This window comes from Anas platyrhynchos, chromosome 16, assembly GCF_047663525.1.
Source record: "Anas platyrhynchos isolate ZD024472 breed Pekin duck chromosome 16, IASCAAS_PekinDuck_T2T, whole genome shotgun sequence".
Taxonomy (NCBI): domain Eukaryota; kingdom Metazoa; phylum Chordata; class Aves; order Anseriformes; family Anatidae; genus Anas; species Anas platyrhynchos.
The window spans coordinates 13,925,887-13,943,298 of NC_092602.1; the positions used below are offsets into that span (position 1 = coordinate 13,925,887).

Below are 17,412 nucleotides of genomic sequence, written 5' to 3' on the forward strand. Positions count from 1 at the left end.
AAGGTACAGTGGTACAGTAAAGAAGAGTTGCAGTTCTCAAATTTAAGCATATACTTTGGTCTTGATGTTTCCTTAACAGCAGTCCAGTTACCCATCATCTATTTTGTTTGGCATATTTAAACTGAGAAATTCACTGTGTGTGTTTTTTGTCTTATTTATTCAGATGGGTTATTCCAGTGGAATTGTGATTGTTATAGAGCTGATGTGTAGGGTAGACTACTAGCTGATGTGACTGAAAATTTTGAAATTCCACTTTTATGCTAGGTCTCACCCAATAATATACAAAATTGAAATCTTCTGCATATTTTTTTTTTTCAAATATATAATTTGTACAAAAATTGTCATGGTTACAGTTAATGACCCCAGTAGCTTTTGTTTTTAATTTCCTATACGTCAGAATCATTAATAAACTTTCATGGTCAAAATCCAGATGGTACTGCAAAGATCAGTGTAGTTTTTTAGATTTTTTTTTTTTTTCCTGTTTGTGCTGATTATATCTCTCTGCAGATAAAGTGTAAAACTGTTTGAATTTTTGGCCTTTGGCTGTTTGGTAAACTGCTGTCAGCTTCCAGCATAAACTAATTCATATTCAGCGCACAGTGACAGCTTGCTGGTGGGGAGATGTACAGCCATGAGCAGACTAGTTTGCCATTGTTCAAGAGTTTACAAGCCAGTGGACCTTGCTCTAACTAGTGATACTGTTTCCTTTTGTTAATACAGTTCACCCTCTGTGCTTTTTGCTAGTTTGCTTGTTTTAATTCTATTCCTCTGTCCTATTCTGAAAAGTCTTTAATTTACAAACTCTGAGGAACATTGTCCTGTGGGGATGGGGAATACAGACTGAAGATTTGTAATCCCTTAGATAAATAAGCATTAAAATAAATGAATAAAAAATTATGAGGCAAAAACACTCTGTTAGTTTTAATATAAAAATAATGTACTTCTCCCTGTGGAATGCAAGGGCGGGAGCTGCAATCAAAATAAGGGGAATAAAAAATTGAATACCCAGAGCTTTTTTCCTCTTTCTAAGTTGCTTCCTTGATGCCTCGCTGCATTTAATGGTGCTTTGCCAAGCAGTTGGGAGGAGGGCAAAATGAGCGTGGAATATATAAATGGGACATTAGATGGTGGAATAATGTTGTGGACTGGGTGATCTGAGGAGTACGACAGCAGAACAAATTTGCCTTGGGGCTGGGTAGGAGAGATGCCTCCCTGCAATTCCAAGTGCTAGAAAAGCCATTTAGAGTCGTTAGAAATCTTTGTTGGGAGATTATCTAGACCAGGATCTCCTAAACGTTATCTGCCCTCCCTGAATAGGTGGAGAGAGAGAAAGTGGAAGGCAAATGCTACAAAGACCAAGGATGGGGTAAAGAGTGTTTTGCATCCAAAGAATCTCTGTAGTTTACTCTTCCTTGCAAGCAGAAAAGCCTTGGGTTTGATTTTGTCTAAAACAACATCTAATGTTCCTGCTCTTCAACAGAATATTCTACCTCCAGGGAACACAGGACTTCAGCCTTTTATTGGTGGTATTGTGCTGGGATCGTTGTCCTCTTCCTTGAGATGAAATTTATCTTTAATGAAAATGTGATGTTTAAGAGATGACACCAATTAAACTTTTAAAATTAAGAGTTTATTTCAATTATTTATTGCAAAGGAAAACAGAGAGGAATTATGGCTTTCCAAGATGGAGAGAGAGATTTATAAATTGTGGAAGTCTTCTCTGCAACCCATTCTTTCTGGCCTCTTTCACTCTGAGATTTGTGCCTTCCAGAACACAGCAGAACGATGCCCACTTTTATCTAGTTGTGTCTTTTGTTTTGGTTTAATAGCTGGCCGGTTTTGGTTTTCCACATAGGAAGTTCCTTGCTCCAGTGTTTCAGTCTTGTTTTGTCTTGTGGTAGTGTCTGGAGACCTTAACTGAGATCACAGCCCTGTTGCTGCATGTGATACTTTCATGTTTATAGTCAGGTAAGTCTGTCTGCAGCACTTGCAGTTTACACAGACAAAGGGTGAGGGGAAATAAACTGTAATATCCTTACCTGTTGGACACAGAACTGCAGCACCAGGTTAGTGACTTGTCTGAGCTCCAGGTGATTGCAGAGTGTGATCTCCTGTGCAAAGTGCTTTGTGTGGAGGTGCCTGGATTGGCGTGCTGGATATGGGAAGCAGCAGCGTGGCTTCCTCTCCCCTCATCTCCTGCCAAGGCAAATTGGCATTTCAGATTATGCTGCCCACAGGTAGATTGGGTGGCTGGTGCTGTGAGAGAAACGTTCGAGACTAGTTCTGGTGAATGCTTGCACTCTGCAATCAGGGTCGTTAGGAACTAACAGTAGCTTCCCATAGGATCTGAAGGTAACGAGATTCTTCAAGCCTGTTCGAGCCTTTCTGCAGCAAATTGCAGTACATAGATGGTAGATTGGTGGTTAGGGGTAACCATCATCAGTTTAGGCCATGGCATTTCTTGACAAGGTGATAAATATTTAGGTCAGATACCAAACAAAAATTAAGGGCTAATAAAGTATTTGTGGAATAGAGCTTGGGAAATTGAGTTGCCCTTGAATGCCATCTGTGGTAACCCTTTGTCACTTTTCTGAATAAGGTTACAGATTTGAGTTTGCTGTGGAAAAAATAATGAGATTTATAGCTCAATTAGGGTGTAAAGACATAAGCATGAAGGTCAGATGTTCAAACAGGAAAGGTCATATCATATCTACATCTGTATTTTTTTAATAGTGTATGTCTTTGCTCTTTGGGACTGACAGTTCCTAGAAAGGATGGAGAGCTTATTCTTTAATATGATAGCCTGCCTCAGGTAATTGCTTGATGGCACAGTTAATAGATACCTTGCAGTAAGAGAGGCTCAGTGTCATTGAAAATGTTCTTTCAATGTGCAGTGATGTATAACCTACAGAAAATGCAGTTGCATTAAGGAACAATGCAGGGTTAGGCAACAACAGTGGTGCGAGTCCTTATAGTTACTTACAAGAAAAGAAACCTTTCTTCATAAATGAAGTGAAATAGAAGGACCGTAAATAGGATGCAAATAAAACTCCATTTGAAGTCTTGTAGTACCAGAGTATTGTAAAGGAGCATTTATGTGTTGGTTATTGTGCTAATTATTCTCAAAGTGATTTCAGCCTTGTGCAGGAAGTCACTTAAAGTCCATGTATTGCTTGACAGTGCTGCAAAGTATGCTGAAGTGAGGTCTAAGTGGTCCGTATGCAGCATTTGATGTAAAATCATGGCACTGCTTTTCAATACAGGAGCAGTTTGCTTTAATGATCAAATTTCTTTTTAAATGTGCCTGTGCAGTGATGTTATGTTGCAGATGCTGATGGAGTAATTTTGCTCTCAAATAATAAATGTATATTGCAAGTAAAGTTACGGCATTTGGCACAGGTAAACCTATACAAGCTACTCTTTTAATCTGTCTGCTATGGAGAACATAAAATAGCCTGTTGTTTTCCAAGCTAACTAGATAAATCCATCATCTGTTTAGGCTACTTCTGCATGGATTGATGACGCTTCTTATGGCCACTGGTATCACCTACAGCACTGTCAATCCCCTATTAAAGTCAGGAAGGTTATATCACAGTATGATTTGAAGATTTGATCTTTAAACTCTGCTTTCCTTTCAACAGTGACTGAGAGTCGAGGGATCCTGGAAAGCATACAGAGATTTTCCTTACTGCCAACTTACTTGCCTGTGACCTATCGTATCCACAACGCAGATGTTTCCTTCTTTCTGAAGGAAGCCAACCAGGATATTATGAGGAACTCTAGCTTGCAGTCCCGAGTGGAATCCTTTCTCATCTACAAATCCAAGAGGCCACCGGTGTTAAATGCCAGCTATGGACCTTTTTCCACTGAACAAGTTGTGCCCCAGGACTTAATGCTATCTTCAAATCCATTTGGATCTACTAACAAGTTCTCATTTAATTGGAAACTTAAGGCCTTCATAATGAGTAACAAAATTTACCCTAGCAAGCCCAAAGTCCAGGTTCTGTTCTACATCGTGGGCAGGGACTGGGATGACTACAGCACCACAGAGCGGCTGCCCTGTCTGCAGGTGTTTGCCTTTCGAGAGACGCGGGAGGTCAGAGGCAGCTGCAGGCTGAAGGGGGACTTAGGGTTGTGTGTGGCAGAGCTGGAACTCCTGGCAAGCTGGTTTAACCCCCCCACAGTTGTTGCTGGCCGTAAGAAACCAATGGATTTTTCTGAAGGGAGCCCTGTGGAGCTTTACTATGCCATACAACCAGGAGATGAGAAAGGAGAATGCACCAAGGAGGATGTTAGGAAAAGTAATGGCATCCGACTGGGGCGCAATGACATTGATGAGTCAGGACCTCCCTTGCAGAGGATTGGAAGTGTTTTCCTTTACCAGACACATGCTGGCCCTTCCTTAAATGAAATTAGATTGGATAATAATATTGCCATCCGGTATGCACCAAAGACTGTCAAGCAAGGTGACATTTTGACTTTCCTTGTATTTATTGCTAAAAATTCAACAGAAGATCAATTCACACTGAGGTAAGGCTGTTGTTTTGCTTCTTTGGTACCTTATTTTTTTCTTCTCTTGGTATGGGAAGTCAATTTTTCTTGTATAATTTGCCCCCAAATCCCCCAATTACTGCTCTGCAGAAACTGAATTGCAGTTGGTTGACTTTGTTTTTCTTGTTTGGTCTAATATTTTATGAACGGCTGAGATGTGATCTCTTTGAGTAAGGAAGGACAATTAAAAAAAAAAAAAAAGGCTTTTGAGTGCTAATTACAATAATAAAAAATAGACCAGGGACCCATATGTGGGCTAATAAGAGATAACATTTAGAGTCTCCTGAGCTAGAGTTTGTGGTGCTCCTAATCTCTCACTGAACTCACGTTAAGATTAGTAAAGCTCAAATCTGCAAAGGTATTTATAGAATGTGAGCAAAAATTAAGCATCTAAGTAGGATTTATGCGCTTAAACTTCTCCCCAGCTTGTTGTAAGCTTGTCTGTTTTACGTGTTGAAACTCAAACATGCCATTATTCACATAAAGTGTCAATAATGGCAGGGTGGTGGTGGCAGCTTTTTTTTGGTGTAATATAACTTCAAGTGCCATGCTGATTTACTTGGCTGTTTTCCAATCATTTGGGGTATTATTGGGAATCTCCTTCTAACCACCAACCCAAGAATGAACAGCAAAGACTATCAGGCTATATGGTAGGGCAAACTGGGCATAGATGTGCATCTCATGTGAGCAAGGCTGTCTGGTTGTCCTCTCCTTTCAGGTTTGCCACTCTGTGTGTCAGCTCTGTAACTAGGGTTGTGGGTCTGACGGTGCCACAGGGGAGTGGTGTTTGCAGAACTGCTGTCTTTGGCTTACCCTCTCCCAACAAGTCACGTCAGCTTGTTTAGCATTGGAGGTAAACACTGTACCATGGCTTCTGAGATTAACTGCCTTGTCCTGGATATTTGTCCCAGGGATGAGCACTGATGCCAAGTCTCAGAAAGGCTCACAGAGTGCCCCTCCTAAGGGGCTTCATGAGTGCAGGAGGTCTGCTGCTCCCTTTGTCAAATGTCAGAGGATAGGAGAGGTGCTGGGTGCCTTCACCTAAAAAATTCACTTGTACTCTGACTTGAGACAAAATATTCCTTTCTCTCTTGTTTATATATCTCAAACTCCAAAAATCTCTGGCTAACGTCACATAGGTGTTTCAGGCCTCAATTATTAAAATAGCACAAAGCTGTAAATGCAACTTTGTTGGGCTTGGATGTATACCTCATGCAGGATTGTCTGCTTTGACTTTGCTGACCTAAGCAGCAAGGGCTCAAATTGTTCGTTTTTAAGTAATATTTTTTTTTCAGGGTGGTTTGTGTGGGATTTCCAGAGGAAGTGGTTTTCCATAAAATCAGGTCATTTTTCCTTAACAAGTGTGTGATATATGACTGAATAACCACTTAGCTGCTGACTTGAGGAGTTATTTCCTCTTCATGTGGCAGAGGACAAATACCAGTAGGATAACCACTCTCCTTACCACACCAAGCTTTTATGTTCTGAGTCCATCTGCCACTGACTTAGGTTGCTTTTGAGTGACTGCTTTCAAGACAGACGATCTGAATTCCTCAGTCAGCAAACATTCAGGGGCATCCTTCTAGCTTTCTGTATACTAATGACATTGAAGTTACATAACTTCACACACAGAGACTGCTATAACTTCTGAAAATTTGTTTAAATATAAAATAATTATAATTAATTATAAAATAATTATCTTCATCAATGATCTGGATGAGGGCATTGAGTGCACCCTCAGTAAGTTTGCAGATGACACCAAGCTAGGTGCGTGTGTCGATCTGCTTGAGGGTAGGAAGGCTCTGCAGGAGGATCTGGATAGGCTGCACCGATGGGCTGAGGTCAACTGTATGAAGTTTAACAAGGCCAAGTGCCGGGTCCTGCACCTGGGGCGCAATAACCCCAAGAAGAGCTACAGGCTGGGAGAGGAATGGCTGGAGAGCTGCCAGGCAGAGAAGGACCTGGGAGTGATGGTGGACAGTCGGCTGAATATGAGCCAGCAGTGTGCTCAGGTGGCCAAGAAGGCCAACGGCATCCTGGCTTGTATCAGAAACACTGTGACCAGCAGGGCTAGGGAGGTGATCGTCCCCCTGTACTCGGCTCTGGTGAGGCCGCACCTCGAGTACTGTGTTCAGTTCTGGGCCCCTCGCTACAAGAAGGACATCGAGGTGCTTGAGCGGGTCCAGAGAAGGGCGACGAAGCTGGTGAGGGGCCTGGAGAGCAAGTCCTATGAGGAGCGGCTGAAGGAGCTGGGCTTGTTCAGCCTAGAAAAAAGGAGGCTCAGGGGTGACCTTATCACTCTGTATAAGTATATTAAAGGAGGCTCTAGCGAGATGGGGGTTGGCCTGTTCTCCCATGTGCCTGGTGACAGGACGAGGGGGAATGGGCTAAAGTTGCGCCAGGGGAGTTTTAGGTTAGATGTTAGGAAGAATTTCTTTACTGAAAGGGTTGTTAGACATTGGAACAGGCTGCCCAGGGAGGTGGTTGAGTCACCATCCCTGGAAGTCTTCAAAAGACGTTTAGATGTAGAACTTAGGGATATGGTTTAGTGGGGACTGTTAGTGTTAGGTCAGAGGTTGGACTCGATGATCTTGAGGTCTCTTCCAACCTAGAGATTCTGTGATTCTGTGATTCTGTGATTCTGTAAAAACTTTTCTAAGAGAAATAAGGTAAAAAGAAACAAAAACACCTCCAGAGGCTTACACTCTGAATGCAACATCTTAGAAAACTGATTTCAAAGCATCTGTACTTCCACGATCTGTGATCAGTTGAAAGTAGAGATAGCTTGTAACTATGATAATTATAGTAAATGTAGGTTTATAAAACTTTCAAATGTCTTGTTTTGCTTAAATTTGAATGAAAACTGAACACCTGAACTTCTAAATGAATGCTTCTAATATTAATTTTCTGAACAAAAAAAAAGGAAGCAATGCATTCGATTTTTAGCTTTTTATCTTAAAATGTAAGTTATCATAAACCAAAAAAAAAAAAAAAAAAAAAGCTAAAGCTATCATTGGATAGCAAATAACAGTTAAAAATGAAAGCTGTGGCATTTTCTTCAAAAAATCAGTTTGTATTACCTTTTCAAAACAAACTTTTGCAATGGTTTGCTGTTACTCGTACCAGTTTCCTGAGTTTTGATTTTTCTTGACCTGCTTTTTCTAACTGTACCTAGATTTCACTCAGACCGTAATCTGCTATAATATCAGAGTAGTTACAATATTATCTTTTCTACCATGCTGCTAAACCACCATTACTTATATCTCTTTGATTGTGCTACGGCATGTCTATTTTTTTTGTCAGAATTGTAGTATCTATGTTCTGCAGTCATCCCTCCATGAATTATACACAGTTTATTCAGTTTTGGATGGTTGCTGTGCTATATGTATCTTCTGCTATAAAAACAGCCACTAGGTAAGAACAAAAATTGAGCTTGATTAAATGCTTTGGGTAAAATTCTGTGTTGGGAGCTGTTATAATCCCAGTTGGACGAGGAGTTAAAGCTCCTTTTGGGGCCCTTTGTTTAAGAGGAAATGTCTCTTGGAGTGGTTAGATACTGAAGCAACCCAGCAGCAAGCAGCAAAGGTGGGGCTGAGGCAGCAGCGCTGTGGGGCTGATATTGGCAGCAGAGCACCAAACCAGTGCAGGTTGTACAGTTTATGAGTGACAATCACAACAAGGAAGAGTTTCCAAAGGAAAGTTTCTTCACTGAGACTTGAGTGCCTTACAGTCCTGGTGCAACTGTGTGCCTGCCCGCAGCCCTCAGTGGATATTGTGTTGGCCAGCCCCAAAATGTTGCTGGAGGTTTGTGTTGGCTCAGGCTGCCCTTGGAAAAGGGAGAAGTGGTGAAAGCCTTAAGATAACAGTGGGATAAGACTCACTATTTCTGTTTGGCAGCTCAGAACAGCTATACGTTCTTTGTCAATGTTAGGCTGATAAAGAGTAACTTACACTGTTTGTGCTTTGTACAAGAATGTTAAAATTACATTTTGTTCTGTGTGCAATGGCTCAAGCATGGGCCTACACACTCATGCGTGTGCATGCAGCTCTCCTACATGGTTTCTGTTGAGATCCACATCAGCTAAAAGCACTGAAGCAACTGCAGATAAGGGGTGAAGAACATGTTTACTGTGGTGACTAACTTCTCTGAATACTGTCCTTTGACTGAATTAAGATTTCCAGCCCTAAATTAGGACCTTACATGTCAGTTTACAATATCTGTTGTATTATGTACGTTCCCTTGTGGCATAGTGAACTAAACCAAAGAGAACATTTGTTATGCATTGCCTATTCTGATTTCAGAACGGATTGTCAAGCTGGCATTGTGTAAAAGCCACTAGAGACCTATTCTATGACCTGGCTGAATTTTAAGTTCCTAAAAACTGTAAATTCTAATGTCTTGTAGGGGTACAGACATAGGGTCAGGGTAGATGGAAGGAAATTCAATTTCTGTTAGAACATGTAAATATGAGGGCATGAACAGAACTGTAGAAGGTCCTTCCTGTCAGTTGAGACAGAGTGAAAAGGAGGAGAAATGACCCACTAGTGTAAATACTCAGTAAAATGACTGATCAAAATCCATAGGGAAGTATAACAGGCCTTGTCTGCTGTGAGTGTTTGCAAGGAAACGGTGTGTCTAAGGAGAGAAATGCAGGTTGGGGAGAGGAAGAGCAGTCTTTGGCCTCAGCTGTTACACAGATCACTCTATTATCCAAATGGTCCATTTTTACCTTACAGTATATGGATTTGCACCAATCGATGGCCAGTTATTACATGACAGGCATTTTTTTCTGTTTTTTTTTTTTTTTTTTTTTTTTTTTTTCATTTTGAAAAATATAAACTACCTGGGGAGAATTCAGGGTTGCACATTAAAGTTCACTATATGTGGTCACGCTGCTTCAAAGGTCATAGAGAAAGTAATATCCGTCTCTGATAAAGGAAAGGAAAACACGAATTCTTTCCCCCTCAATATAACTTTTATGAGAAAATTGTATTGATCTTTATTTTTGAAACTGTCACTTATATTTAGAAGTCCTATCTTGAGTGGCAGCAAGACTTGGCAACTGTATTCATACAGTGAGGCCAAGGGCTGCTGGCAAAATGCTTTTACCATTGCTTTTGCTCCAATGGACTGGAAATCATGACTTGAACAGATGGAAAACATAGTATGTACAGAAGAAACACTCATGCAAAACAACCACAAATCAAAATTTATTTATCTCTCCTGAATATTCTTTGTTTCAAAACAATTTTGTTAAGAGTAAACTCTGTCTCCCTTCTGACAAGAAATTATCTCCAAGGGGATCTTTGGAGAAGTTGCTAAATACAAAATATATAGGAAAAGGTACTTGTGCTCTTTTTTTTCTCAGACTGCTGTTTTGTGCAATAGTGGATGTGAAACTGATGGACTGTTTTTAATTTATTGAAAGAGATGGACCATAAGGGTCAAGGTGTAGGCTTTGGTTAAATGAACTAAAGAAATTAAAAATATTTGTCTTGACTGTATAGTTGTGAGAGAGGAAAGGAAGAGAAGATAAAATGTAAATGATGGATAAATATGGAACAAGCCTTAAGAAGCTGCCTGATTTCTCAGCTTGTGTCGCACACTTTCTTCCTCTTGGTCTTGACCAATTCACTTCACCTTTCTGTAGCTATTCTGCCATTGCTGCTGTAAACAAGTATCTGAAGATGATGTTTGCAAGCTGTATGCAAACAATGAATGATTATAGCTTCCTAGCGAAGCAGTGTTAAATGCTTTTATAAAATAAAGGGTTGAACATCCGGTGCATTTATCCTATTACTTTTTTTTTTCCTTTTGAATGCAGATTAATTATTCATTGTGTTCTTTGTAACCAGCAGCGGAGGCAGGTTGTGTGCGGAGGCACAAATGCTGTAGAAAGAATATCTTAGCCCAAAGACAGAAGCTCTAGAGCCCACAGCTCTGCCTCTGTGATCAAAGGCAACCCTCAAAGCCCCGAAACACTGACTAGCACAGGACATACACTCTGGTGCCACACAAACTTCTTTATCATCTTTTCACATGCTGATGACCAGAGAAGGCTGAAGACCTTGTCCTTCCCTTGAAGAGTTTTGAAGTAATCCCTGAAATTTGTGGGAAATATTCCAGTCTTCCTCCACCTCTGTTTTCTCCAGGTTTCACGATGGGCATACTGAAAACTGAAATTAAAAGGAAATTTTTATCTGAGGTTTTCTGCCAAAAACGAGAGTCATAAAGTATTGTTTCATATGAGTCCTTTAAATACTTTCAATAATTAATGCTTCCAAGCTCTTCCAATATCACAATTCCTGTAAACTGCAATCCCAGATTACTGCTGGTTATTAACACTGTGCTGTGTTAGATAATTGCAATTAATATATGTATGGATGCCATAGTTCTTTTCCAAACTTAGATTCAGAAAACTCATGATCCTACAGTGTCGACTTAGTTATTTTTTTTTCTTAGCATGTTATTGTTGAGCCTAATAAATATATATTTTCTTTTAAAGTCAACAGTATTGATGTTTTCTGCTCTCAACCTTTTGAATTTGTTTTCATATTTCTAGAGATAAATCAACAAACGAATGTAGAGATAGAATTGCTCTAAGGTACATAATGTTAGGTGTAGCTGTATACATAAAAATATAGCTATTTTTAAAACAGCCATTCAAATTATAATTATGCTTAGTAGTGAACACTGCAATAAATTATATACAAATCTTACCCTTAAAGAAGTAAAAAGTGATGAGAACAACAGACTATTACATATCCTCTAGTTTCCTGATTTTTTTTTTTTTTTTCCCACGAAATAAGGTGGGAAAATATTCTTTTCATTACTTCATTCTGAAGTGGAATCCCAGATGCCGTGTTTAACCAGGACACTGGTGGAAATGTGCCTTTTTGTTGCCTCCATGTCTTTTCACATTGTGATGTGGATTTTGCCAGAAACTGGCAGTATAAAACTGCGCACCATTGTCAGACTGGGCAGCATGAGGCATCCCAGCGCACAAAGAGGGATGCAGGCAGGATCTGACACTGCCTCCCATTCATAAGTAATGCAACCTAGGTTTATAGCAAGCTGCAATGTAGTTTTGTTGCAATCATTGCAGTCTTTTTCTTGAATGCTTGGCAAGTGAGGGGAGAGCTGTCTCCCTTGATCACCTGGTGGAGCCCTACTCCACTGTGGATTTTTTTTTTTTTTTTTCCCACGGTTCATAAGTTTTGGCAGAAGTAACTGCAGGAGAAGCATGGGATTATGAGCCCTTCAATGCCTGCCCAAAAGCCTTGGCCCTTTCTCCAGGTTAGCCTACGGCATGCACTGCCTTGTAGCTCCTCTGCTTGTGCCTTCCAGTAACGGGTTAGCACAGTGGAGACTTACATTTAAAGGCTGTGCTCCCCAGGAAGGGTAAGAATTGGCTGTTGGTAACATAGGTTTGGAAAAGACTATATGATAAGGCAGAGCTTTTAAGGCTTTACAAGCCCTGTATGATCAGCCTTAACCAGTATTTATGATCCCTGTGCAGAGGACAGTTTAGGAGTGGTCTGTTGCTCAGCCAGACATTGTACCAGATCTCTCTGGTAGAGATCTGGAGAGAGATCTGGTACAGATCTCTCTGTTTACACTTTGGCTCACTTTGGCACACCTTGGGCTGTGTTTCCAGTTAGAGAATCCTACCTTTATTTCTTATATTCTTTTACATTCGTAGCTTTATGGCCTTAATCATTTTCTGTAGCTGCTGCTGAGTGAGTAGCTATTGGGAAACTTCAGAGCAAATCCAGTTTAGCTTCACTAGCAACATGAAATGTTCTGATTATATATTATTAAGTTGGTCCATGCTATCCTAGCCTATGTATAGTTTTGAGCTTCACTGTCAAACTCTATGAGCAGACTTCCAGAGCAGAGAAATAGAAAGTATAAATGCCACTATTTTTATGAAACGACTGAAGGTTGTATTAGAAACTCATAAAACTCTGGTATTGTGAGAAAAGGTGAGCTGAGGTTTTGTATGTGACATTACTGCATTTGTAAACCAAACTTGGAGGTCAGAAATATCTACGTACCATTGTTATAAAGAGCTTGTTGTCTGTCTATAGTATTTTTAATGCATTTTTTCTGATGATAAGTGTGGGAATACAGTGACTAATGTGAAATTGTGGTAGTGAATAAGCAATGCCCATTGATAATATGGATTTTTTTTCTTAAAAAGCCCTTAGAGTTTAGGTTATGTGAACTTCTCTTATTTTTCATTTTATCTAACAATCAATCAATAATAATCCAGCAAACATGAAAAAGGCTGCATAAATACATGAGGACAGTGGAGTTGAGATCATTAGCACTCAATTGGTACAGCAAGAAAATTTGAACAAGACTGACATTTTATCAAATTGCTTGTGTGCTCTTCTAGTGCTGAGCTAAATCAATTTATTTTTTTTCGTAGTGCTGAACTAAATCATATTTTGGAAGTAGAAACAATCAGGCAATAAGTAGTGATTGCGAAGGTTACCAGCCACATAAAACTGTGTAATTAAATGGGCTTCTCTATGGGCCTTAAGTTTATGTAGCTATTTCATGCTATTCCCAACCCTGAATTTGTACCTCTTCTGACAGATTGAAAAGAACCCTAATCTACATCTTTCTATCCCTTCTTCTATAGCTTTGGTTTGTTCTGCCACTTAACCTTAAATGTGGGTGGGAATGTTTAAACAATTTGTAAAACCCTCTCTTCTCTGGCATTACACAACTGATTCTTTCTCTTCACCTTTTAACTACTTTTATGGTCTGACTTGGCCAGTTAAAAACTGAGAAGAGGAATCCACAAAAAATTCCTCTGATTCTTCTGCAGCAGTCTCTGAAGTTCAGCTGTCTCAATGCCCAGTCTTGATGTAAAATAAATAAATAATCAATCTGTATTTTTTTTCCTGGGTTCTCTGTCCCTCTGTTTCTCTACTGCTGTTATTCCCTATATTAGTGTTTAGTGAAGGTAAGGAGATTGTATATCCAAATGTCTGATTAGATTTTATTTTTCTGTACTTGTAAATTTTAGCCAAAATTTTATTAGTGCAGAAATTGCCACCCTCAGAGAGAAAAGGTCTTTTAGATTAAAATATGAAGGTCAATATCTTTTAAAGTTCATTAGTTAAATGGCCATTTGCTTGTGTCTTGTATTTCTTTGCTACAAAAATCACACTTCTAATGATCTTCTTACACAATGCCTTATGTCTCCTCTTTATGTCCAAGACAGATGAAAATATATATTTTTTCATTTTACATCAATGTACAGATTTTTATCTTTGAACCATGTTGATCTCCGAATTGCTAATGATGCCATCTGAGTATTTTCAGGTGAGCCCTCTGAAAGATCACTAGTCTTTCAGAGGAGTCCATTGTTTCTTTGGTCGTATTTCTCTATTCGGATGAGTTATCCTGATCTTCTAATAAGTAGCAGTTACAGTGCACAGAAATGAAGAATGGATTTTTCTCTTGTCCAAATTCTTCCTTTAAAAGCTGGTGTTGATCTGATTGAGTAGATCGTGTCCTCTGCAAGGAGCTGGTAGATCTAGAGTTTGTCTGTGACCTGTTGGATGAGCATCAGAAAACTTTGGGTTTTTCTGTGATTCAGCTCACTATATGGGAACTAAAAGTTATGTCATTAACAGCTTCTCTGGAAGGTATTTCCTATTTATGATGTACTATTTTGATTATAAAGTTGTAGTAAAAGACTTTAGAAAGGATGCTGTATTGAAAGGGAGGACCAAGCAGCTGGATGAGTCATAATCATCTCAAATTCCTGAGGAGGATGTGGTATTGCCCACAATAGGATTTCAGGGCTAGAGGTAGCTGCATTTGAGATAACCACCCCAGCCACATATCTAGTCCAGAATGTGTATGGGTAGGGATGTTTTGATCCGCCTGTGGTTATATGTTCAGCATCTGAAGCATCATTCTGATGATCAGTTTCTCATTTATGAAGGCAAGTTGTATTGTGATTCTTGCCAGTCTAATTGTGTGCCCAGCATCCGAGATTTTTTTTTTTTATTCTTCTCTGCTCTGCAATCTTTCCTGTCAGAGTGGGAGTGGATGTTTGCATTTGACTCTAGGGACAAAAAAAATAGGCACCTTGAGCTAATAGTGAAAGGTTGTTATGGGTGAAGTTAAAAATGAGACATCCAAACCTTGAAAAGAACAGGGTAAGGAATAATCACCACCGATGGTTATTTCTTCAGTTTTAAAAAGCACCCCTAATCACCAGGTCATGATCTTGTCCAGGGGTAATATAAAAGGCTACAGAAATAGAAACAGACAGCCCCTTAGCAAGCATGAGGTCCCTCCGGTTGCACTTTTCCCCATGCCTTATCACTCTTTTGGAGCCTTTGCTGTAACCTGTTCACGAAGAGATGATACTGCTGGGAAAAGGAAGTTTCCGTTGGCATTGTGACGTTAGCAGGCCAGAAAGACTATGATTATAGCAACTCTTAGAATTCATGTGTCTTTGGTTAGTGGCTGAATTAAACTCTGAGTTTTAGAAGGTATAAAAAAAAGCACATTTCAGCTAACTTGAGAAGATCTGATCTTTCTCCTGTCCTCTAGCTTCTGTCCCTGACCAAAGTTTGATGAAACTGTTTTTTGAGAAATGTAAGGGAACACTAAAAAACAGCTTCTGGTGCTAAGGAAGTCCAAAAACTTGCCTAACTCTTCAGAGGAAAGAAGATAAAATATGCAGTAGTCTGAGCTTTTTTCTTTTTTTTAATACACAGATTAGAAGTAGAGTTGACTATTCGGGTAGGTGTAGGTAGAGGCAGACTGACTGTTCAGGAAACGGAGTCTTACTACTTAAGAGTACCTTGAGAAGTTAAGCAAGATTACAGCATACCTGAGGTTTCCAGGCCTTGTAGCTTTGTTTGCCCTTTTTGTAAAGGTGGTCTTTAATGAGGTGAATCACTCATGATGGTCTCTGGAGCTGTCACTTCAGTCAGACTACATTCTGGGACGTAAACGAGAGAAGTGACACGCTGAAGTAAGTGAGAATTATGTTCTGTCACCTGAGGAGATGACAGACTCTTATGTCTTTACTGTTTCATCATAATAAATGTTTTTTCCTAATATGAGATTGTGCAGTGATTGCCTTTCTAAAGTAGTCCTAAGGTGAAATCACACTGATGCTACTGGCTGGTAAAAGGCTTTCACTGACTGATATTTTTCTGCTGTGTTCAGCATGCTCTACAAGTATGATTTAACTTTCATAGCCTGTTTATGAAGTAGTCAAGCAAATACAATTTTCCCCATCTTCTCAATGGGGTAATAGCTATCCTGCATTTCTAAGTGACTTGCTAATGGCCCCAAAATTGTCAGTAGCAGTGTGGAGTACTTAAGAACTGCTGCCTTCTAGGGCACCCTGTTACTTCCCGTTGCACTGGCAGATTACATTAAAAAGAAAATAGTTCCCTTTGTTAAAATTATTCCAGTTAAGATCCTCTGCCCTGAGAATCAAAGTTGTGTTGACCAAGCAGGTGTCAAGAAACTGAGACACAGATCAACCAGGCTGTCACTCACATAAATGGTCTTTACAGCTGGCTGTTATTATTAGGGTTTATTGCATTGCAGTAGTACCTAAAAGCTATAGTCATACACTAAGGGCTACTACCTGTCTGTCAATACAAGCAGAACAAAGACGAAATCATAACCTTTGCAAGGAGTAAGCACTGTTGGTTGGACCATCAATAAACATGAAGCCCTGCAATCAGTATTGATGTTCTGCTAACAAATACCAGGATAACCGTGCTGCCTGCCCTAGGCAGTCTCTTTGTGCTGTGTTGGTCCTTTAGCTGCTGCTGCATGTAGATGTACCCCCAGGAATCAGAGTGGGCTGTGCAGTCACTGTTCTGTCCACACAGTTATAGACCTGGTAGCTTTATCTGGTCTCCATGTTTCATAAAGATTCTGTCTTCTTCAGTGGGTAGAAGAATCCCTCTCTCTCCCTGAGAGAAAGGGATGTCCACGTTGTGCAACTAATCTTCATGATGACAACAAAAAAATTAGTCTAGCACACATATCAGGAGCATATTTTGCATTATGTGGGATTGAAATGACAGACAACAGAAATGCCTCAAAGTATACCAAGAAATAAAAGTAAGAGCATTGCACATAGTAAAGCTTTTTATATTATATTGACTAGAAGAATTTTGTAGCTGATCCAGTACTTCAGAATTGTTCCTATTACATTATAGAGACATGAGGAGGTTTAGTTAGAGAAAACTTTTTTTTTTTTTTTTTTCAGTATGACTCATTAACTTAGGGAGATGAAGAACACCAGAAATCAGCTTAACTTGGTCATAACTGGCCAATATGTTTGTGGGTTTCCTTGCTTTCCTTTGTTTTTCTTAGGAGTGGGGAGATTTTGGGTAATAGAAGTTAAACTTCTGGAATGAATGTCTTTGAGCTTTATTTTTTTCTCATAGAACTCAGTTCTCAATGGAGAAAACATTAGAGGCTCCTTTGTGGTAAGAAATGAAACAATATGAAAGAAGGCTGTCAGGTCTGTGCTAGATAAATGGAAGACAGATGGTAAGTGTGATTGGCACTGACAATGTGTGAGCCGCCTTGTTTGCAGGTGCTGCTCCTGTCATCCATCACACTTTCACCTAATAGTGGAAGATGTCACTGTGATGTACTTAAGTTCCCAACTGACTGATAAAGCAAAGCCAACAGGAAGAATGGCTTGGGTGAGCGCATCGTACTGGGAGCAGTGTGACTTTAGGGGATGTTAACAGAGATAAAGAAGCATCAAATATTGTTTTTTGTGATAACATACAGAGCGTGTGTTGTTCCACTGTGCACATGCTCTCCCTAATGCTGTTTGATCTGTG

General features: G+C 39.7%; 1 protein-coding gene across 7 annotated transcripts in view; it reads left to right on the forward strand.

Annotated features, from left to right (window-relative positions):
* Positions 1–17,412, forward strand: part of TMEM132D (transmembrane protein 132D) — a 327,315-nt gene that overhangs the window by 130,952 nt on the left and 178,951 nt on the right. For 4 of the 7 annotated variants that reach the window (XM_072024466.1, XM_005018068.5, XM_027469876.3 and 1 more), the window contains one exon: positions 3,642–4,530. The exons of the other annotated variants lie outside the window; for them this stretch is intronic. In XM_072024466.1, the coding sequence (XP_071880567.1) occupies positions 3,642–4,530 (889 nt within the window). The remainder of the gene's footprint in view (positions 1–3,641; positions 4,531–17,412) is intronic. 7 annotated transcript variants of the gene reach the window in all.